The sequence below is a fragment of the Bremia lactucae genome, linkage group LG2, assembly GCF_004359215.1.
Source record: "Bremia lactucae strain SF5 linkage group LG2, whole genome shotgun sequence".
NCBI classification, from domain to species: Eukaryota; Oomycota; class Peronosporomycetes; order Peronosporales; family Peronosporaceae; genus Bremia; species Bremia lactucae.
This window is the reverse complement of record NC_090611.1, coordinates 5,099,946-5,122,616: the sequence shown is the minus strand read 5'-3', so window position 1 is coordinate 5,122,616 and position 22,671 is coordinate 5,099,946. Positions and strand designations below refer to the sequence as shown.

The window sequence follows — 22,671 nt, the reverse complement described above, 5'->3', positions numbered from 1 at the left end:
CAGTTACAACCATGGGTAAGTCTAGAGCGAGCTGCACGTTGGTGGTGCCATTATTCTGGCATTCAGTAAATTTTCTACTGAAAGTCAGCGCTGCTGCGACGCAAATTAAATACCGTCTTTATGAATTCGTCACGCCGCGACACAGGATTCGACTTCGTGACCAAGAAGGGCCCGCTGACAATGTAACATTTGACATGCGCCGTTACTTGTCAATCCCTGCTAACCAGCCTCTTCCAAATGGAGTCAACCCGTAAGCTGTTGTCAATACACGAATCGTCATGATTGATATCATCAGTAGGCGTAATGCGATCTGCCGTTACAGTAGTGGCTGATTAAGAATAGGTGGGGCTGAATAACAATTCCCTTAATAAAATATGTATTCGTTACCTTGGCGCTTTAATACAAATCAGACAGTAATTTTTTTATCTGCCCGATCGAGCCATTTTTCACCAATCCTTTGTCTTGAAGATGACTACACCGTCAAGTGAAAATAGTGTCGACATGGATGGAGAGTTAGCGCAGCTTTTGCTCGAACAGGAGCGATTTTTAAGCCAAAAGAAGCAGCCTTCCGCTAGATTGTCGCGCTTTGGCTCCAAATCAAACCAGTCAACACCAAAGAGCTCGCAAAATGCTTCCGATTCGGACCCAACAGAGGGTCCGCAAGTGCTCAAAGGCGTCGTGGAACGTCACGTGACGTTTTCAGGTCAGCAAAGCTTTGTTTTTACCATTAAATCGACTGGATTTCCTGTTGTGAATCGTCGTGGCCTTGGACAAAGCGTATTTGGTCGCAGACGTCATAACGCGAAGGAAAATGAGCAAGATAATGATTTAGAAGTCCTAGAGCACTTAGACCAGGACAGCAGAATCATTGATAGTGCAAATCGAGCTAAAATTGAAAATATGAGCCACCAAGAAATTGCTGAAGCTCAACAGGAGCTATTGAATTCATTAGATCCAGAGTTGGTCGAAAAATTTAAGAGCAGGAAGCAAAAGAGAGAGAAAAGTCCGAAAAAGAAGACGATTTTTGAGCCTAAAGCAAAGGTGGTAATTGGAAATTCAATCGTGCCTTCTGATAATATCGAGAAACAACGGCAAAAGGAAGAAGTATTAAAGTCGTTAGCCTCCGTCACGACGGAAAAAGAGCTTCAGGAGCAGGCCTTGCTGTTGCCCGCAGAAGAACGAGCGAAATTAGACTGGACACAGTCGAATACATCGCTTTCAAGAGGGGCTTGCAAGAATATTGTTCGTGTAGCAAATAAAGAAGCAACGATGGAACGGTTCGATTTGGATGGAAAGGAGCTGACAGCCACAGAAACCGAGGTGCTCGTCCATTCTGGACTTTTCCATCACGGAGAGGATCCGAATGTTGCAGGCTATACCATGCTGGAATTGCTCCATCTTGCACGAAGTGCTGTCGCGAGCCAGCGTGCCATGGCTTTGAATATTGTTGCCAAGATCTTGTATCATCGACAGCTCCAGCAGCAACAGGGCTCTTGTTGTGTTCCACGCGTGTTGCCAAGTGATATGGCACTAACACTTCGAATGGTGCTCGATGATCAAAACTACACGGCCTTGAGTGCCGGAATAGCTGCGCTTCATGCCTTTGTTGTACCGATACCCGATCTCAGCAAAGATTCATTACCAGAGTCCTCGTTTGGGACCATATTGTACCCCCGTCGAGTACACCTGCACCCTACCGCAGGAAGCGGTTACGGTAAATTGTCTTCGTCCTATAGTGACGAGGAAGTAATTTATATCAAGACCCCTGATACCGACGATGGAAATCGTCTTAGCGACAACGAATTGGCAGCATTCGATCCGGTGCAAGCTCTCCTTCGTATGGATCTTGGCACGCGTTTGTGGTATATCCTCAAGAGGATTCAGTTGCCGGATCAAAACGCCATTGAAATGGTGCTGGACATTCTGTGTGTTGTAGCACGTCACTCTCCACGTGCTGCGTTCGAGTTGAGTTCAAACACAAAACTCGTCCAACTTGTGCAACAGCAATATATTGAAAACGACCAAGTCTTGGCTTTTGAGAACGAGAATCGTCGAGCATTGCAACTGTCGCTCAAAGCTTTAAAGCTCGTGCGATTGCTTTGTCAAGGTCAACGTTCTATCGCATCTGGTTTGATAACGAGCGGGGTAATTCAAAGTACCAAAGGGTTTTTAGCTTTAAATGAAGCTCCTACTGGTGACGTTAATGACGAAACATTAGCAATCTTTTCGAGTTTACAAATTCAAAGCTTGCGAATTTGGCGCGTCCTGCTCGGGTATGGACTCGACTTTCACTGCTTTGCGTATTTATTACCTGTACTTTCCAATTTCCTGGTTAATACCACCAAAACTTGTTATGCACGAAGAATGGCATTGTTTGCCGCTTTAGAAACTTTTTGTCGACTCGAGAGAGTGCAGGGAGCGCAGCATTCTTTCCATCAGCTCGGCTTGTTCATCGATGCAGCAACCGAGGAGGCTGGAAAGTGTATCCATTCGTTGTTGAAATCATCAAGCGAATTCGATGTCGCAATAGTGCAGCTATTGACAACAATTCTACGATTCCTTGCGACTGCTTGTAGCCATACAACGAAGTACCACTTGGAGACGGCTGGTATCGTGCAAGTACGAAAGCTCATCCAGTCCAACCACGTGATATTGAAGTTGCTTCCGCAACTGAACACAACAGTGAAATCGCGGGAGTTGCTAGTCGCGATTGTTCAATATCACCTGCAAATGGTGCACAGCGATCTTGTATGTGATCTATCCGATGAGGTGCAGCTCTTTGAACGTCATGTCAGGAACCATTTGCTTGTTGCTGCCACTTTAGCTGTTGCATCATCCTCTACCAAATTGAACTCTGCTTTATTTCAAGCCTGCGAGCTTGTTGTCCTTGTAGGGAATATGGCCGCACGTGATGTCGTAACCATGAACACAGCCTTTGTACAGAAAATGTACCACCAAGCCTTGCTTCTTGTGGAACGTTTGGGTCCTGGAGGTGAGAATTGGACAATGCGCTTGTTTGCGGATGTTCTGTTCCATCCGATTCCACTACAGGCTCTTGGCATATTCAGCGACAAAGCTGTTGCCTCGCGCATGAGTCGCACGTTGGTTCCTATCTACCAAGCTCTCGTGAACGCTACGTCTGAACAAGAAGTTCACTCGAAGCACCTTTTTACCGGTACTTCCTGTACCGATAAATTTTCCTGTCATTTGCGTCTTCCTCTTGAAGAACACGCATATATTTCCAGCAATTTGCCGTTGCCAAGTTTTTGGATGGTGTCTCCACTATCAAACATTGAATACAATAGCTCCAACAGTGGCAATTCTATAAACGAAAATCCATCACGTGCTCAACATAACGAAATTAAATTGATTGTGAGTGCCACGTGCCGCTTTCTATTTGAATTTGAGCGGGTGGCCCCATCAATGACATTCCTTGCTTCAAAGGCAGACTTCCGGCCAGAAGACAAATTGTTTCACGTGATGCACGTCTTCTTTGCAGGCAGCGACGTGCTTTTTGACGATCACGTTGACGCTGCACTGTGTCAACTGCTTCCTCAATTAGTCAAGCCAATCATTCACGCTCGAGCAAATAACAAAGTCTTGTATCCCGGATTTTTAAAGAATTTCCAGAATTTCGAGTCTCAAGACCAAGTGGCTTCTTCTTTGTCATCGCTTGAACGACAATTATTGACTTTTGTCGAAAAACTTCTGGCTGAATTTACAGCCACCTCGTTTGGAAATGCGCCTTTTGCAAAGTGCATGACATTATTCTTAACTGACGATTTTCCATTGGAGATACGAGCATTGGTGTGGAAAGAGCTCCAAGAAGCGCATTTGCTCCATCTGCTTGAACCTTTTCAAGAGTCCAGCCTAGAGATTTTAAACAGATGCGGTCGAAATGGTGATGTTAAACTTGTTCAACTCATGCAACAGGCCGTGTGCAAGCACCACGTCTCGCCTCGTCGCGGAACCTTTGCCTATTCAGTTGCAATTCACCACATTGTTGTCTACCTGTTTGCCGAGAGAGACAGCAACACACTGAGCTTCGCCCGTCAAGATTTGGCTCAAACTCTTTCAATGGAGGCATCTCCTGCAATTTGGTGTCATCTTTTAAGCTACGATGTCGAAAGAAAAGCGCTTTTGCAAAATGAAACGCACGATCGTATTTTACCTGAACGCGTGGCGAAACTGCAAACGCAAGCTGCTTTTTCTTCGGAACAGTCTCTTCTTTTCGGCGCCACGGTGGCGTCACTACAACACTAGTAAACAAAGAAAGTTATGTTTTATATTATCGTTGGGGTGATTCGTTTTCTTTCTTTCAGCACTTGAGTCACAGCACTTGCTTTAACGTATTTAAAGTAAAGCAGAGGTCGAATCGTGCTTTTGCTTAAATTTCCCAGACCTCGATGCCAAACGCGGTAATCCTAAGTACTGGTGTTCCAGCCCCCACACACGCTATAACACTAGGAAGGTCTTGATAATCTTCGAAAGCTGGTCCACGAGCCCCATTGTCATGAATGTGTGATCGAATCTTCATCTCAGTGCCGCCAACTTGGTCCGTAATAGCGACTAGTGGCACAAACACGTTAAGGCGGTCCACTGCACCAACCCATTAGCGCGATTGTTATATATTTGTGTCAACATATATCTACAGCACCAGGTTCCTGAATATGTCGGTTATAATGGACACCATCCAAGTGCCAATTCTGCTCACTATCACCAGGCCGTGATATAACGCAGCCAATATAATCGAGGTGAAAATTGGCTTGACAAAATAGCTCTTGAAGCACAGACTGCCAAGCTGTCGCCGTATTTTGGAGTAATTTAATGTCTACCGATTGCAACGTCTGAGCTGGCGATGGGGTTTTTGTAAAGTCTGAGATGTATAACTGCATGTCGATTCGGCCACCTTCACGTACGTAGAAGCCCGGTAGCCGCTCAGCATTTTCATCAAGTGTCAAGTCCAATTTTTGAGCGGATGCTTCGGCCAAGAACATTTCAAACTGATTAAGCACTTGACACCGTACTTTCTCCACGACAGACGGTGAGAATCCGTATGTTGCCAAGGGCAGAGTCACGAACCCGTCGACAGTGACGCGATGAGCTAGCTCTTCAGCGTTCATAAAAAAATTTGTAAATTACTTAAAAGTATTTTCTAATGATCAACACAGATTTGACGAAGCATTCAAGCATTCAAGAAAAATTGAGCTTATCGTAGATATCATCTCGTAAATACGTATCCGAGAAACCGTAGTTAAAAAACTCATTCGCGCGCAAGGAACGACAGACCGTGGAAGCTTTACAAATTGTTTATTGCCGCTGACTTGTTGCGAAGCATCTAGTCGTTCTATTAAAAAAAAACTACGTTTTAAATTCTTCGGCCAATTCTGTGCGTAATGTAGATGCAATAAGACATTAGCTATATTAATTGGTTAATTTAAGTCTAAATCAACCCCGCCAATCGTTATAAGACACGATAATGCGGTGCGCAAGGAGGCGCCATACTTAATTATTAACTAATATAATAAGTTCAGTAGTAGCACTTGTTGGTCCGTTCAACGACCTACGCACGTTCCATCAACATGGACATGTTGAATGAAGAAGGAGGAGCTTCCCAGCCCCTCAAGAAGGCTTTTACGCCACGCGTGAAGGATTTACTCATTTGAGTGACCTTTAATGGAGAGCGATCGATCGAATGAGTTCGGTCGCAGGCGGCGCCATGCTGTTTACATTGAGAAAAGATGAACAGCATGCGGCCACAGCCGAGTTCATACAACACGTAATCGACGGGGCCGAGAGAAAGTAGCCTTGCTTCACCAGCAAGGCTCTCAACACTTGGATCTGTGAGACAGCAGCATGCAAATACTGCTGATGGGCCGACGCTTCCGCGTCGACCCGAAAGCTTAAAGATCAAAATCATTGTTTTATGGCAATCGGAGGCGACTCTCTTTGAAGATGGTTCGTCAAATTAGACGACACTATTAAGCCCGCCGCATCGATGACGATGCAACGAAATGAAGTTTGTCATGTCCAACTTAGCCGGACTTGCCAAACCTTGGGCCTTTTTCGCTTAAGCTTCACGACCAATTTGTGTTTGGGTCGTATGAGGTCTTTAAAACTCAACCACAAATGGGTCGGCTAAGGCTTACGTTTGAGCCGCACGTGCCGAATCAGGGTTCGAGCAGAGCTCCTGGATTTGAAGCAGGGCGAGAGTGATCTTCACGCTTATGCCCAACATACACGATACTAGGTCAGTTGTATCGGTAGTCATCCAATTGATGAACAAACACAGGTAAGTGTGTTGATTAAAAATCTTGCAGACGGCCCTGTTAAGACCCATCTGTTCCGGCTAAAATTAGAGTCTCTCGACCAAGCGATCCCTATAGCGGAACACGAAGACTTCAGCCTGAAACAGGCTTTCGTCCTCGGGTGCATATCGTCCACAGAGACGAAAAGAAAATAAAGGGTAAAACCCATGGATCTCTCGTATGTATAGAACGAGAAACCTCGCTCGTCAACTTGCAAACAGTTACAAAATTGTAAACTTTGTCAAAAAAGGGCCACTACGCCTTTAAGTGTAGTGCCTCACGGCCAATGCCTAAGAAAAACTGAGCGAAAAGACCGACCTCTCGCTAGGAACAGGGAGGTCGCGAATCCGACGCTGTTGCGAAATCGCAACGGCGAGGCGGATCGTCAAAAATCGGTCGGCGTCAGCTGGTGCGGAGCACCCTACTGATCCAGCGACGTCAACAGTATTTGCGGGCCTTTTGACGAAAGTTTGCACCTCACACACAAACATTGTGTGTAACTGACATACACGCATTGGTCTGCCGCAGACCTTTCAAAGCCTTGGTCCTCTAAGTGCTGATTTAGCTTGTTAAGCCATTGATGGGCAGCTTGCTTGGTTCCACACAATGCTTTTCTAAGAAGACACTTCTGGGCTGACCTGTCCGAAATTTCGAGGCCATCCGGCAGGCGGGTTTCACGCGCACATTCATCTGCATTTGGTCACCAAGCCGGGCACGTCAATATGTAGGGTACCGATCGGTCCCAAGAGTCGAAAATCTTCGGATAACCTCTCAATTTGTTTATGATGTCTGCTGCCATCATCATCGCCTCGCACCAATAGCTCTTGTCCAGACCGCTGTATTTAAGCATGCATCTTGTCATCTCGACTAGGCCTGCTCATAAGCTCTACAATGTCATTTTGCTGTGAAATATATGACACGGTATATTCCTGCTTGATTCTGCGCCTGCCACAAATTGCTTTCATGCGAGTGTTTCGATATTCACCACCATTGTCACTGCGCAGCACCTTGATTTTCGTGTCTGCTGCCGTTGCCACTTCCTTGCAGGATTTATAAAGCGCTTCCACCACTTCGCTTTTAATGCGCATGGGATAGATCGTAACAAACCGGCTCTTCAATATGATGAAAGACACGATATACTCGAAACCGGACTTTGACGCTGGATTGATCGGTCCAATCACGTCTGAGCACACGATACTTTCCGACCGTGCACTCTCCCTAGCTTTCAAAGTTACTTCATTCGTGTGGAAGGTCTTCTTGACTTGCTTAGCTGTTGCGCGCACCTCGCACACACCTTCTGCTTCTGCTACAGCACCGTTGTTTCGGCCGTCTATATTCATCTCATTATACGTTCTATACGATGTGTGGCGAGACGTCTGTGCCACACTCCAGCTTCGCCAGTTGCTTCGTGGCATTCTACTTCGGCATCCGTGTTGATCTTCGATCCTGTCGCCACAGGCTTTCCTTTGAGCTTAACGATGCACTTGTCTTCAGTAATCTCGACGGACATACCACGCGCAGTCGCGGCTGTCACGGAATACAAATTCTTTTTAAGTCTTCCACGTGAAGCGTCTTCTCCAAGCGTGCATTTATCCATGCTCGACCGGTTTACACGCGAAGTACTACAGCTCCGTGTCCAAGAACCTTCAGTTGGGCGCTCTTCTTTGCGCTTAATACACCCTGCGAATTTTCTGTCGCCTTGTACTCCACAAACAATTCGCGGTCTTTACACATGTGAGTAGGAGCTCCGTTGTCTATAACCCATGCTCCACTTGAAGCCGTCTCCGCTGTGAGAAAGGCAAAGTTTGCTACTCGTCGTCACTCGACTTGTCTCGTCTCTTAGCTCGGCAGTCTCTCGCGTAGTGGACCATTTTGCCACACTTAAAGCACGTCCCAGACGGTGCCTTGGTCCTACGACCGCGCTGCTTCTTATACTGCTGCTTCTGATTCTTGCTGCTTGTCAGCAGTGCCTTCCCCGTTGACATACCTCGCAAGCACGAATGTACTTGCGCACGAAGTGATACTGGCGGGGCCAAAAAAAGCGACTTGCTGTGAGCAAAGTCTTCTCACGTCCACAATACCCACTTGTTGGTGCATCGTGACACTCATACATGATCCGCAAGTGCAAATCATTGTGAGTTGGGACGACGACACGTGGAGTGTCGCCGGCAACGGCTGTGAAATAAATTGAGCCGTTGCGTGTTGTGTATCGATCGGATGCCGATCGATATAAAGCCGGTAAATCTCGAAAAAATTTGTCGGATGGATTCATCAAATGATCTATTAAACGCAGAGTGTCCTTATCCTCTGCGTAGGCTTTCTTCATGTCATCAAATAAGGTTGATGACGAAACATTTGAAATGAGTGTTGCAACAGTGGTACTATTTCCACTGTTGGAACGCGCAGCCGGCTCGAAATCGGGTCGGCGTGATAACGCATCAGCGACGGCATTCGTCCTGGTTTATGTTCCACGGAGAAATATACTCCGCGAAAAAGGATAGCCACCTCACCATTCTTTTCGAGAGGTGTGGGCTATTTACGGCATGGTAATGACGCATGGTCCGTTTATACGATGAACGGTCTATCTCCTAGGAGATAGACCCTAAATTTAGCCAATGCATATTTCATGGCAAGGAGTTTCTTGTCATGCACTGGATAATTGCGTTCAGCTGGTTGCAGCTGACGCGATTGGTAACAGACGACGCGCTCCGCTCCGTCTGTATCGTATTGCATTAACGCGCAACCGATTGCGAAATCGCTGGCGTCACAGACCACATGGAATGGTCTGTCTTGATCTGCAATCGCCAAGATAGGCGATTGCATCAAGCTTTGCTTGATACCTTCAAAGGAAAGCTGATTACCAGCGTTCCATAGCTATTTCTAGTCTTTTTTTCAAGAGACAAGAGGGATGAACTGTCATCTCGGCATAATTGCGGGAGTACTTGTGCAAGTACGCCGCTATTTTAAGGAACTTTCTAACTCCCTTGACATCGACTGGAACTGGCCAGTCGGTAATTGCCTTGATCTTTTCGGGATCAGGGCGCACGCCGTGATTCTACCGACAATGCACCCAAGAAGTGGTATTTCGCTTGCGGCGAATATACACTTCTTAAGATTTGCGTACAACTATGCTTTTGCATAAGTGTAAGAACCTGACGAACGTGAGCTTCATGAACTTCCACGTCCGTCTTTCCGTCCACGGCCCGGCTATGGACGAACACATCGTCAAAATAATTCGGTGCGAATTCTCGCACCGGTCTCAACAGACTCGTTACGCATCTGTTGAATGTTGCAGGGGGGCGTTTCTAAGCCCCTGTGGCATTACTAGCCATTCGCAGAGCATCCCACTGAGAGTGCTCACTGCTGTATACGGGATATCCCGATCACGCAGAAGGATTTGATAGAACCCATCCATCAGATCCATAGACGAAAAGATCGTACTCTTAGACATTCCATCTATGATTACGTCTTTTCAAGGTATCGGCGTTTGCGTCGGTACCGTTGCATCATTCAGTTTGTTGAACGCGTGCACTATCCGCCACCCTCCCATGGCCTTTCGCACACAGAAGGTCGGAGAGCTATGTGGGGAGGTTGACTCCCTCACGTAGCTCGCTTTTAATCGATTGATAAAGAATATATCGATCGCAAGTACTTGTTCACGAGGCAGTGGCCACTGCTTCATGACACAGTACTTCGAGCCCGGTTTGATCTCGATCTCATTTCTCGTGCCTTTATCCTTAGGCAACTCGCATGGAACTGCTTCAGAGAATTCATCCCTGAATTCCATCAAATCCTTGCATAAAGGATTTGTTTTGAGTGACTCCCAGGATTGAGTAGTATATATCTCAATCCGAGTCTTCACATCGAGGACACTATCGTCCATCGATAAGCTGCTGAAACCCGTTCAATCTCTGCAAAAATTACCGCTGACCGAATGTCGGTTACGTAATCGTCCTCTGTGACGAGTACGCAGATCTGCTTGATTTTACCACCATGCAGATCTCTCAAGAACCGCTTAGGTTCTAGGGTTGGTAATATAGTTATCTCCGAAATTAACTTCGGAGGCGCATACAGATCAAGAGTATAAGCGCCTACTCTTGATCCGTCATTAACCAAGACATTCAATGTCTCGATTTCTTCCTGGGGTATATTTACAAGCTGCCGAGGGATCAATCCCTCGGGATGCTGAAGTCTAGTCACTTCAGCATTTACTATTTAAGGAGATTACTCCTCAAATACGTGGGGACTTATTCCCTCAACGTCTTCCGACTCTGATTGCGCTATCACAGTCGGGTCCTCTACGGTCGACTCTCTACTCGACCTAGGATCATCGTGTTGTCCAGTTTGGACAACCGGTATCTTCCTCGAATGTCGCCCGCTAGGCGGATATTCATGTCTCAATTCACTCGACTTATTCGAGTGGTGGAACTTCGGCGCTGCCTGTGCATTCGCACAGCCGCCGGCAGCTGACTCCACATAATGATTGGTAATCACACTGTGATCTTGTGCAGTTGTACTAACGACCGTACCACAAGTGAGGCCATCGCACTCACTCGTAAGGCATCCACACGCTTGTGGACGCTCCGAGACGTTCATCATATTGACATCTGCTAAACAAGTGGCAGGCATCTTTACAGATCGATGCTGCCAGCTGATCCTTGGCTCTTGTTTTCTGAGCCAAGGTAGACCTAGGATGACATCAAATTTGTCATCCAACTCCAGTACGATGAAATCATAATCGTACTGTAAATATTTAACGTTTAGTGAAAATTCAATACGCGTTTCATTACTGTTATCGATGCGCCTGTCGCTAGACGCACCGTCATCCTCGTTGGAGGGATGTCGCGCTCAACATATTTGAGGCTTCGACCCTCTAGTAACTGGCGACGAATAAAGTTGTTCGACGCTCCACAGTCCACTAGGGATCTAAGTGACAAATCATTTGTCAGTTTCATTATGGGTACTGGAGCAGCTTTAGTCAAGAGATTTGCAAATTCTTTTGAGGTTGCTGAATCAGTAGGGTGTTGCGCCCCTACTTACCCGACCGTTTTTGGCGGTCCGCCTCGCTGTTGCGATGTCGCAACAACGTCGGACCCGCGACTGTTGCCCCTTTTGGCATTCGGTCCATAATTACGTTCAGTACGTCTCGGTACTGGGCGTGGAGCACTACACGAATGAGAGTAGTGTCCTAACTTTTGACAGCGATTGCAATTCTGCAATCGCTTGTTGTTCGAAAAGCGAGGTTTCTCGCTTTTGACATGAGAGAGGTCCATTGGTTCTGGACCTCCCAGTTCGTGTCGTCTTGGAGGATGATACTATGACGAACTAGCTTGAGCCTGTCTCAAGCTGAAGTCCTCCTGTTCCGCAAAGGATATTGCTTCTTCAAGCGTATCCAGTTCTAAGCGAAACAGGTGGGTCTTTACGAGGCCATCCGTAAGACCTTGCATGAACACCGTAATCAACGTGTGTTCATGAACTGGGTTGTTCGTGATACATCTCGCTAAGAGTCGTATGCGTTGGGCATAAGCGTGAACATCACGCTTGCCTTGCTTGAGTTTTAGAAGCTCTGATCGAGCTCTGAACTCAGCCCTAGGCAATTCAAACGTCTCTTTGAGCCGGGCTTTAAAAGCCTCTAGTGACTCAAAGACATGTGGGTCGCGCAACGTAAGGCCCAATGCCCAAGTGTTGGCACGACCTGCCAAATTTGACTGAGCAAATGCGACTTGCATTTGCTCGTCGACGATGTGACGAGCTCTTATGGCATCGTCCAACTCGACAAACTATAAGAGGGAGTCTTCTTCGACTCCCCTATACTTAGAGATGTCGATCTTTAAGGTTTCCGGACGACGCGAATGCGTCATCCCGGGTACAGAGGTCTGTACCTGCTGTAACCTCAACAGTTTTGCCTGTTGAGAGCCTTGCTGATTAAAGCAAGGCTACCTTCTCCTTCGCCTCGTCAAGTTCATGTTATATGAACTTGGCGATGGCTGAATGGAAGGTATCTCTGTCCAAACCGGACAGCATTGCCAAGATGGCATCGTTTCCTACGGTCGAACTCATTCGTTCGACTGTACTCTTTTCTATGTCACTTAGAAAGGAGTAGCTGTCACGCGAAACGAGATGCGTATTCCCACTATCATCTGGCATGTCCATGTTAGATGATAGAACTGTGGTCCTTGGACGGACTACAAGATGCTACCAGGTGTAACGGGGCATTGCCGACTTGTACTGCTTCAGTACAAGTCCACTTCGCACTGCCTCAGTGCGAGTGGTGCCTCACGTCACTTCACGTACACTAGTACGTGCAGAGGAAGTCTACTCTTTAAAACACTTGCTTTAAAGAGGGTTAAATGAATACTGTATTAATATAATTAAGTTTTTCTTGTCTATCAACTAAATAATATCCTGAATTATAAACTAATACAAAACATGTACTAAAATCTTATCTGTTTTTCTCTTTGCGCGCATCCAGCGCTGACTGGACCGCGGAGAAAGTTGATACAATGGTCTATATCTTCCAATGGATAAACTTTGAGAAGATTACCATATAAAGTATTATTCATTAATTAGTATCTATCTTTTAGATATTATATTAATTAACAACCTTTTAAGTGTTAATTACATGTAACGATACACCTCGTTACATTTGTGCAACGCAAAGGTGCTCTAGCAGGTCTCACATTGGTATTTTCATTCTAGAGCAGCAGCTAGCTTTACCAAACTGATAGCCGCAATTTGCATGGATAATGCAGTTTTAGCACGGGGGAATTTAAAATTTGTATATTGTATAAGCCTTTTCGTCGTTTGGATAATCTAAACCAATTTCTGTAACACTTTCTTCATTAGAGTGAAGCTAATTGGATATGCCTTTTCTGTAACATACAATTGGATCCGAAGGCTGCCTCACTCCTTAAGTCAGAGGAAACATATAGACTCAATGAGTCACTTAGTTTTCCAGTGAAGGTGAGATGCCTCGATTTCTTCACGTACATTGACGTGCAGAGGAAGGTTACAAGTAGCTTAGAAGTTTTAGCTACTATAGTTCGATACTGAGGCTTTATTTGCTTAGCATGGCGGAAGCAAAACTGCATTTTAGGTTCGTACGTAAGGATCTTCTATGAACTGACTTCTATATATTAAAAACTAACTATGCTTAGCACCTCCTTGCGCCCAATCGTGTCTTGAAACGGTGGCGGGGTTATTTTTATCTTAAATCAACTAATTAACATAAGTATTGTCTTGTTGCCTCAATATTACCATATTCGAAATATTGGGAGTATTAAGTCAAGATTATTAAACAATTTTGGTTTTAAACTTCCTTTATTTATTTCCTCTTATAGATAATACTTCTTATTATTCCTCGCATATAATGAAATATTCATGAAACGGGACACCCCGTTACATTTCTGAGTCTCTTGGACTCGGAATCCTTTTGCTCGGCAAAATTTTGTGACTGTTTGCATTGTCGTCTTTGCAAGTCAGTGTAGATTGGCTAGTACTGTTATCAGTCCGAGCAATAGGTGCTCCAGTATTACGCTTGGTAGCACTTCGTGATCCTTGCAAAGGCCTACACACGTGTTATTTAACTTTAAGGTGTTGGATGAAGAAGGAGAGCTTTCAAGCTCCTCCAGAAGGTTTAATCGCAACGCGCGAAACGTTTACTCATTTGAGTGACCTTGAATAGAGAGTGGTCGAACGATGAGTTCGGCCGTAGGCGCGCCAATTGTTAGCGCCATGTTGTTCACTTTACAATTAGACGAGTAACGTGCGGATATAGCAGAGTTTATACAACAAGAACGCGACGGGGCCCAAAAAGAAGTAACCTTGCTTCACCAGCAAAGCTCTCAACACGCAAAGGTGTTAAGAGAGCAAGGTGCTCAACGGATGAAATTCTTTAAGCATCAGCATTTACATGCTGCTAGCCAGCCGATGCTTTCGTGTCGACCTGAAAGCTTAAATCTGGAAACATAATTTAAAGGCAGTCGAAGGCGAATCTTTTTGTAGATGGTTCATCGAATCAGACGACACCATTGAAGCTCGCCGCACCGATGACGATGCGACGAAATGAAGTTTGGCACGTCCAACTTAGCCGGACGTGCTAAGTCTTGAAGCGTTTTCGCTTAGGCTTCACGACTAATTTGTGTTTGGGTCGTATGAGGTCTTTAAGTCCCGGCTCAGGCTCACGTTTGAGCTGCACGGGCTGAATTCAGGGTTCGAGCAGAGCTCCTGGATTTGAAGCAGGGCAAGCGTGATCTTCACGCTTATGCCCAATATACACAATACCTTGTAATTTGTATCGGGGGTCATCAGACGGTCCTGATAAGACCGACCTGTTCCGGCTCGAATTAAGACGCTTGGTCATGCGATCGCTGTAGCGGATACTGTATGACTTGCGCCAAGTGATCGATTTGGAGTAAGTTGATTGAAGTCGACGGTGGCAGAGCAAGGATCAAGCGTTTGTCACGAAAAGTGTCGACGAGAATGTAACAGGGTGTATCGTTACATGGAATTAACCCTTAAAGGTTGTTAATATATTATTTAAAAGTCAGATAATATTTGGAGAATATTACTTGACATATTAATATTCGGAAAGCTTATCCGTTTGTAGATATAGGCTATTATATCTACTAGCTCCGCGGTCTAGTCAGCGCTGGACGCGCGCAAAGAGAGAGACAGATAAGACTTTCGTACACGTTTTGTGTTAGTACTATATTAAGTTAGTGTCAAATAGATAGAAACAGAAGAGCTTAATTATAGAGGAAAGTACCAAAAATACCCATGAAAAATGCAGAAAAGACGGAAATACCCCTGTACTTTTATAAATGACCAAAATGCCCCTGACTATAGCCTATATATATACACGAAAACCGTTGCGCACAGCATAATCACATCACTTTAACGAGTCTTTCTCGTACGAAAAAAGGACAACTTTTCAGTCTCCCGCTGTGTTTTTTTCAAGCACAACGTCACACTGGCCTGCGAGCCGGAACGCGGCTACTACGCTCGCTGTAAAGACCACCAAGGCAACTGGAAGGCCAACCTTTCTGCTTCTACAACCCACGAGCTTATCAACGGTCTCCTTCTGAAGCAACTGGAAACCCCTGTTGGAACTAGACGGAATGCCAAACTACTCGTTCCAGATGCCTTTCCGTGGAAGCCATCTGGAGAGACTATGTAATGGTTGCTATTACCATCGTGTTGCTTGCGCAGAACCGGGAAGTTGAGCTCTATGCTAGGGTAACCTTCGCTCATTTTTAATTCTGTTTGTCAAAAGTGATATTGGCCATTGCACACGCCCACACTCCAAAAATTCCAAATCATTCAAAATATCCAACAACCCATGGTGTAATCCTTGAATATTTTTACAAATTTGTGATCTACAAACGTTTTCGCATCATTTGCACCCACTCGCGTCCAGATCCGACCGTTCCTCAAAAACCGCGAAGCATACACAGGTTTCAAAAAAATGAAAATATTTTTAAAGGCACAAAAAGCAAAAATTGACGCCAAAGCATCAGTTCCACTCGGATCTGGATGAATTTTGCAGAAAAATGACCGGGATGGTGTACTCTACATCGGGGTAACCTTCGCTTATTTTAGCTCTGTTTCTCAAAAGTCATCTTGGCCGTTGCACACGACCACCCTCCAAAAATTCCAAAATATTCCTCATCTAACACATCAGCCCAAATGCTTTCATCGCCAAGTGGGTGTAAAGTTTCTACGTACGTGCGCCGGTATAAAACTACCGTAAAGCATTCTTTTGCTTGCTGCCACACATTCATTCGACACGATAGTAGCGCTGCTGCTGCGTGGTGACAAGGAAATTCTGGTGATAGAGATGTGCTATTGTTAATAGAACGAGTCATCAAGGATACGTTGCTGATTATATCCGAGCAAGCTCACCTTGTATCTGCCACCGCTTGCACGACCACTGATGTTGCCTAATATTAACAGTCAAATTCCGGTCCTCTGAAATCACCTCGAATTCATGATCAGCCACACGTAGATCCCGGTAGTGCCTAGCGCGCTCGATGGCAATGCCGACCTTTTTCTCAACTGAAGAAGCAAGTAGCGAAGGCCATTCAGCTACCTTCCGTCGCCGCTCATCGAACCAGACCATCAACTGCTGGCGGATCCTTTTCCCAAAGTGTAAGAATATTCCAAAAGGATTACAATCTGTAGTTTAAATCATTCAACAGACTTCATCAGCAACCTACCGCTGCATCATCATTACGATTGGGAGCTCACGGGCTTCCAGAATCCAATTGTTAAGCGATTTCGCGATATTGGAGGTCAGATGTCCAAATCATTCTCCCTCAAACGCGCTGTTGGCCCAAAGATGTTCGGCTATACCCGCGATCCACTATTTACCTTCAATTAAAATTTCTTCAATTTCGCTCATCTTAGCGTCGAATTCCACGTCGGTCAATCATAGGCGGCCTGCCACAAGAGCTTAACCAATGAGACATTTTTGAATGCCTTCCGAAAATTTTCACTGAGGTGCCGCATGCAAAAGCCATGGTATGCATGAGGAAAGATTTCCTGAACTCCGTCGATCAGCCCTTTCTGACGGTCGGAAAGGAAGGTCAGACGCTGCGTATTTGGAGCATTTGCTTCCAGAAGCGTCCGTAGCTCTGATAGAAAAAAAAGCCAGTCTCGTCGTTTTCAGCGTCGACGACGGCCATTGCCAGCGGGAAGAGAGCGCCATCACCGTCCACAGCCGTCGCCGCTAGGAGCGTCCCTAAATACTTTAATCTAAGGTGGGATCCATCAAGGCCCGGTAGTGGACGGCACCCAGAGCTAAATCCTACAATCGACGCTTGGTAGGCAACAAAAAGGCGCCGAAAACGATGCTCGGGCCCAGTCGTGTACACGGCCGCAACGCTTCCTGTTGCAGCAGTCATTGCATCAGCAAAATATTGAGGTTTTTCGGCAGGCAAATAAAACGAGCATCAGCCATCCACGGCTCTCACCTGGGTTTGTCAAACAAATCTGCCTGCAATACGCCTGAAGATTTTCATAAGCTTTTTTGTAGGAGCCATGAATAGTTTCCATACTCCTCGCTTTTCCTCTCCAAACTTGCTTATATGAAATCGTGACCCCATGCTCGCGACGAACGTCTTGGATGATTTTCTTTGGTCTGGGGGTTGTCACGCAACCGGGCCTCGACTTCGCTCGCAACCCAAGAAATTGATGCCTGTTGGTGGCCAAGGTGAGTCACACCTTGACAAGAGTGTTCGTCTCGCAGAGTCCTGATGGTGAACTTGGTGCATCGGCAAGTTTTGCAGCGTGCAGCCTCCAGGAGCAGCCTTCTTGCATGCAAGCCACTGTGAAGCGTCGTTTGTCACTTTTAATCACCCCAGCTCGAACCGTTCAGCGATGGTAGTCGCTTTGACTGCTTCGCGGCAGCTTTTCCCATTTGCAAACTCCATTCCAACGGTAAGCTGGTGTTCCGCCATAATTGGGGCGGAGAAGAAGCGAGGTAGGGGCGCGGCGGTGAGGTAAAGTGATGGGATTATGCTGTGCGCAACGGTTTTCCGTGTATATAATATATATATAGGCTATAGCCAGGGGCATTTTGGTCATTTATAAAAGTACAGGGGTATTTCCGTCTTTTCTGCATTTGTCAGGGGTATTTCGGTACTTTTCCATTAATTATATTAAATACAGTTTACTTTTAACTCTCTTTAATGCTAGCGTATTAAAGAGAGTCTCCCTCTGCACGTACTAGTGTACCGTTAAAATGATCTAGAACAAAACTCACTCACCTCGTCAACCTAGACCAGCTCCACTCGCGTTTAATGCTTATACGAAACGTAAAAGAGAGAGAGTGCTATTAGTTTTGTAGCTCGCTACAAATCTTCACGGCAGGGAAAATCAGGAAAAAAAATCACCACAGTCGTTTGACATAAACATGATAACCAAAAATGATACTCATACCGATTGTTGGTTCGTCACCTTGAAGCTTGCCCTTCAACACTCCTCCTCTGTAACGGGGCACTGCCGACTTGTACTGCTTCAGTGCGAGTGGTGCCTCACGTCACTTCACGTTGGATGATACCGGTGAAGTAGAACAACATACCGCACCAAATAAAATACCGATTTTTGGCGGAGAGAATTAGATAATATTTCTTTACCTTTTCGAAATAAATCGTTTGATTTCTTAAACATGTAACGATAAAAGTCCCTCTTCTTGATGGAGCTCGAGTCTGCGCTCTTAGCAGACGCCCGCGCGGCCTTTGCCCGGTCGATTGAAGAGGCATTAGGGCGAACCGCTTTAAGTCAGACTAAAGCAATTCTTGCAGTAGACGCATCGCACTTTGCGATATTTGAGCTCTTGGCCTACGGCTCAGGAGGAAGCGACTTCTACGACAAGCTCGGAATCTCTCGTTTGCTAAGCGTTCAGCTTCAAACAGGTGACACGGTCCAATTGCAACGACAGTTGAGCATAAGCAGTCATATGCATCCCGATCAGAGACAAAACGTGGCCATTGTAGCGCCACCGTTGCCGACAGTGGCCAAGCACTTGGCAGACGCGTTGCGCCCGCTGGAATTTGTGGCCAGCCGTCGCTGTGCGATCCTGTGGCTCCCTGTGGCCACGTCCGACGTATCGCTTGAGATGGAACGGCAGGGCGTTGCAGGATTCATTCATCAGGCCAATCTAGCGCTTAGTTTAATCCCAATCGACCGCGGTGTTGCAGCGCTGTGCCTTGACAGCGTCTTTAGTGACTTGTATGTAAAAGGAGACAGCCGCGCGCTAACAAGCGTGGTCAAGAGCATTCTAGCAATCGAAACACACACGGGAAAGTTGATTGTGGACGTGACAAGTCACGGATTTTTTGCCGAGCGAGTTAAAACGATGCTTGAGCTTGCTCATCGACAAGCACAGAGACTCCAGTCCTGTCAAACAAATGCTCGAGACGAAATCGCAGTAGCGAGGTCTTGTACAATGGATAAACTTGTCGTAATTGATCGCATGGAAGACCCTTTATCAATGCTATTGACGCCAATGACGTATGAAGGACTATTGGATGCGCTCGTTGGAGTCAATCACGGCGTCGTTACATACGAGAAGGAAGAGGAAGCTGCTGCTGTGGGTGAAGAAGACGGTCGTGAGATCTTACGCACCGAGTTAGAAGGGGCGACCTCGACACAGAAAGTAGTGCTAAACTACCTCGATGTGTTATTTGACGAGGTTCGAGACGTGAATTTCAATCTCGTGTCCGATCAACTCGTGACTGTTGCAAAAGACTTGGCAAGTCAAGTGCGTGGCAGCTCGTTGGAATCAATGAGTGGAGTCACACCAGACAGTCAAGCAGAGTTTCAAAAAGTGAAAGCTTTGCTCGCCAAAGCGCCTCATTTGATCAAGAAGAAGCGATCACTGGCCCATCATTTGCAACTAGTACAGCGTGTGCGGGAGCTGAGCACGCAATTTGCGCTTCGTGGGTGTGTCGAGACAGAGATGACGATTATGAGTGCTGGACCCAAGGTCTCGTCGGCTGCAGCGAAGGACGTGGACCAGTTTCTAGAGGAAGCTATCTTACGGGAACCACCTTTGAATCTGTACGATGTTCTTAAATTGCTATGCCTCTGTTCGCTGGTACGGGGCGGATTAAAACCTGATCAACTTGCGTGGTATCGCCAGCAGCTTTGCCATACGTATGGACATCGGATATTGCCACTTCTCGCGCAACTCGAGAAAATGGATTTACTCTCATTAGACAATCGCTTTGATTTCCCCAAAAAACGCAAACAGCTTGTTCTGATGCGTGGCGCATTGGACGATGAGGAAACACGACATCCTGTGGACATTCACTTTATGTTTCCATACACGGGCTATGCGCCCATGAGTATCCGGCTACTGCAAGATTCCCTTGGCATGAAATATAAAATGCTTCCCAAGGACTCGACGTCGTCATTGCTACGACGGGGGAGCGGAAGTGGAAAACACGCAAGTAGCCAAATTAGTGTGGCAGTTGAAGCCACGGTGGACCCCAACATTAGTGGAAAGCGCATTCATGTACTCGTGTATTACATCGGTGGCGTGACCATTGCTGAGCTTACTGCATTGCGCTTTCTCAATCAACAAGAGAATGGATTTACGTTCTTTATTGCCGCCACGTCCATTTGCAACGGTAGTCGTCTCTTGCGTGCCATCTATTAAACCTCTACGTTTCTGTGGGGAAGACAACTAATTTTTATATAAGAAGACAACCAATTATACTACGAGTAGCCAACGATAGCTGTATCACGCGAGCTTGTGGCGCGCTGTCGATTTGGCTCAGCTGGAGAAGTTGTTATAGTTTTGATCGTGGTGATGGTCCGAATCGCTAATTTCCTCCAAATGGCGTATGCGACGATAATTTTGAAAATCTTGTTTTCTCAAGGTCGAAAATTAAGGTTTTTCGCACTTGATGTCCTGGTATTAATCGGAGTAAGGAATATTTAAGGTGGAAGACATGTTTATAATATATCCCGACAAAAAAAGGTTTTTGTTTTTCGTTTACGACTCAGCTAAAGAATACTTCTAGTACAAATGGCAAATGAAATGAATGTACGACTAGCAAACGAAAACAGCTTAGCTAACGCGCTGCACTTTGACGATTAATGGGCCTTTGATTCGAAGCAAAGAGGCCATGTCGTACGTATAGCTCTTGGGATTCTCCTTGGTGATAAAGTGGTATTTACTCAGCATGTACGCCGCGACGATTTTCATCTCGAGCATTGCAAAGCGGAAGCCCAAACACGTGCGGGGCCCAGCGTGAAACGATACAAACTGAAAGGCTGACACGGGACGGAGAGTCAGCTCGCCCGTCAGCGTGTCCTGCATAAGCCATCGCTCTGGCTTAAACCTCGACGCATCTCGGCCCCACACACTTTTCATGCGACCCAACGTATAGGACGGAATGTAGACGCGTGTACCCTTTTTCAAAAACGTGCCATCCACAAGCGTCGTGTCCCGATTCGCCTCTTTCGCGTTAAGAGGTACGACGGGGTTAAGCCTCATGTTCTCGCGCAGTACGGCTTCCAGATACACAAGGCCCTCCGTTTCGACCATCGAAGGCACGTAGTCGGTATCACTGAATAATCGTGGCAGCTTCTGCCGCAGTTCGTGTCTTAATTGTAATTCCACCCGTGGGTTACGATTAAGCATCACAATGAGCCACGAGAGCGACCATGCCGTCGTGTCCATGCCAGCCAGTAGAACGACAACCGCAATATCTCTCAGCAACTGGGCATCGACATGACTCGTTTCATCTGCCTGGGCATTTAAGAAGAGCGACACGACGTCCTGAGGCGCACATCCAGGTGTCGCCTGCACATTTCGTTCTATGTTTTTATTGATCAATGTAAATACGGTTTTGTCTAAAATGGCCACATTTTCGGCCAATTCCTTCTCAGAGCCAAGTTTTAAGGCTCGCTTGCACTTCCAGAGCCAATCCGGAGAGGATAATCTCACTTCGATATTGCGGGTAATCGTGCCAATCGCCTCTATGCACTGCGTATGATTCTTGCCTTCCACAGAATTGGCTTGCAGGCCAAAAGCAATGTTAGTAAACACATCAAACGAGAAGCGGTGCATCAGGTCAGCAAAATCGATGGGGACACCATTTTTTGCTGACGCGCTTAGAAAGCGGCCGAGAATGAGCGTGTAGTCGTGGACACATTGGAAAACGGACTCGCGGAAGGCCCGCGTGGTCATTAGCCGACTGAGTATTTTACGTTGAGTGCGCCACTGGTTCCCGTCTACAGCTGTGATACCGCCGCCAATAACGTCGCGAAAAATAGTGTTCATGCGCTCGCCCTTGTCAAATACTTCAAACTGCGTCTTCAGCACGTCTTCGAAGCACTCGACGCTACTGACAACTACGAGTGGTGGGGCACCTAGCACCTCCAGACGCCATGTGCGTCCTCCGAATACTTTGCATTGCTCCGCGATCCAGTCGTGTAGTCGCGGTAGTTCAAGACGCATGATATCGAGCGTATTGCCGAACACGGGCAACGTTGACGCGGGGGACGGGAGACCACGGATGGCGCGCTGGCGCTCATCTGGGAGGAGCAAATACACAAGCACAGCTGCTACTGTAGCCGTGGGTAGCGCCAGCCACAACGAAGACGACACCACAGATCCGCCCATTACGAGTCTTTTGTAAAACAACTGCTATAGAGTGGCGACGCCTCTGCTTCGTGGCGAAGTGGCGACAAATAAGTCACATAGTTGGCGTGCGCTTGTGCTAATCGGGAACAAACGACCAACATAACGACAGGTTCAAGCACCCTGATCCCGATTTTTAGCTCTTGTTTTGAAGGTGGTCCCAATGATAGATTGTGAACCACACGAACGGCGACCAATGGGCTATTT

General features: G+C 46.4%; 3 protein-coding genes across 3 annotated transcripts; 2 read left to right on the top strand and 1 right to left on the bottom strand.

Moving 5' to 3' along the window:
- Nucleotides 1-468: 468 nt before the first annotated feature.
- On the top strand, nucleotides 469-4,263 carry CCR75_006912 (uncharacterized protein; the record flags this gene model as incomplete). Its single annotated transcript, XM_067964977.1, has 1 exon — nucleotides 469-4,263. The coding sequence occupies one exon, from the start codon at nucleotides 469-471 to the stop codon at nucleotides 4,261-4,263; it is 3,795 nt and encodes a 1,264-aa protein (XP_067821898.1).
- Nucleotides 4,264-18,504: 14,241 nt separating this feature from the next.
- On the top strand, nucleotides 18,505-20,472 carry CCR75_006913 (uncharacterized protein; the record flags this gene model as incomplete). Its single annotated transcript, XM_067964978.1, has 1 exon — nucleotides 18,505-20,472. The coding sequence occupies one exon, from the start codon at nucleotides 18,505-18,507 to the stop codon at nucleotides 20,470-20,472; it is 1,968 nt and encodes a 655-aa protein (XP_067821897.1).
- A 414-nt stretch (nucleotides 20,473-20,886) lies between these two features.
- On the bottom strand, nucleotides 20,887-22,446 carry CCR75_006914 (uncharacterized protein; the record flags this gene model as incomplete). Its single annotated transcript, XM_067964979.1, has 1 exon — nucleotides 20,887-22,446. The coding sequence occupies one exon, from the start codon at nucleotides 22,444-22,446 to the stop codon at nucleotides 20,887-20,889; it is 1,560 nt and encodes a 519-aa protein (XP_067821904.1).
- Between the last annotated feature and the right edge of the window lie 225 nt (nucleotides 22,447-22,671).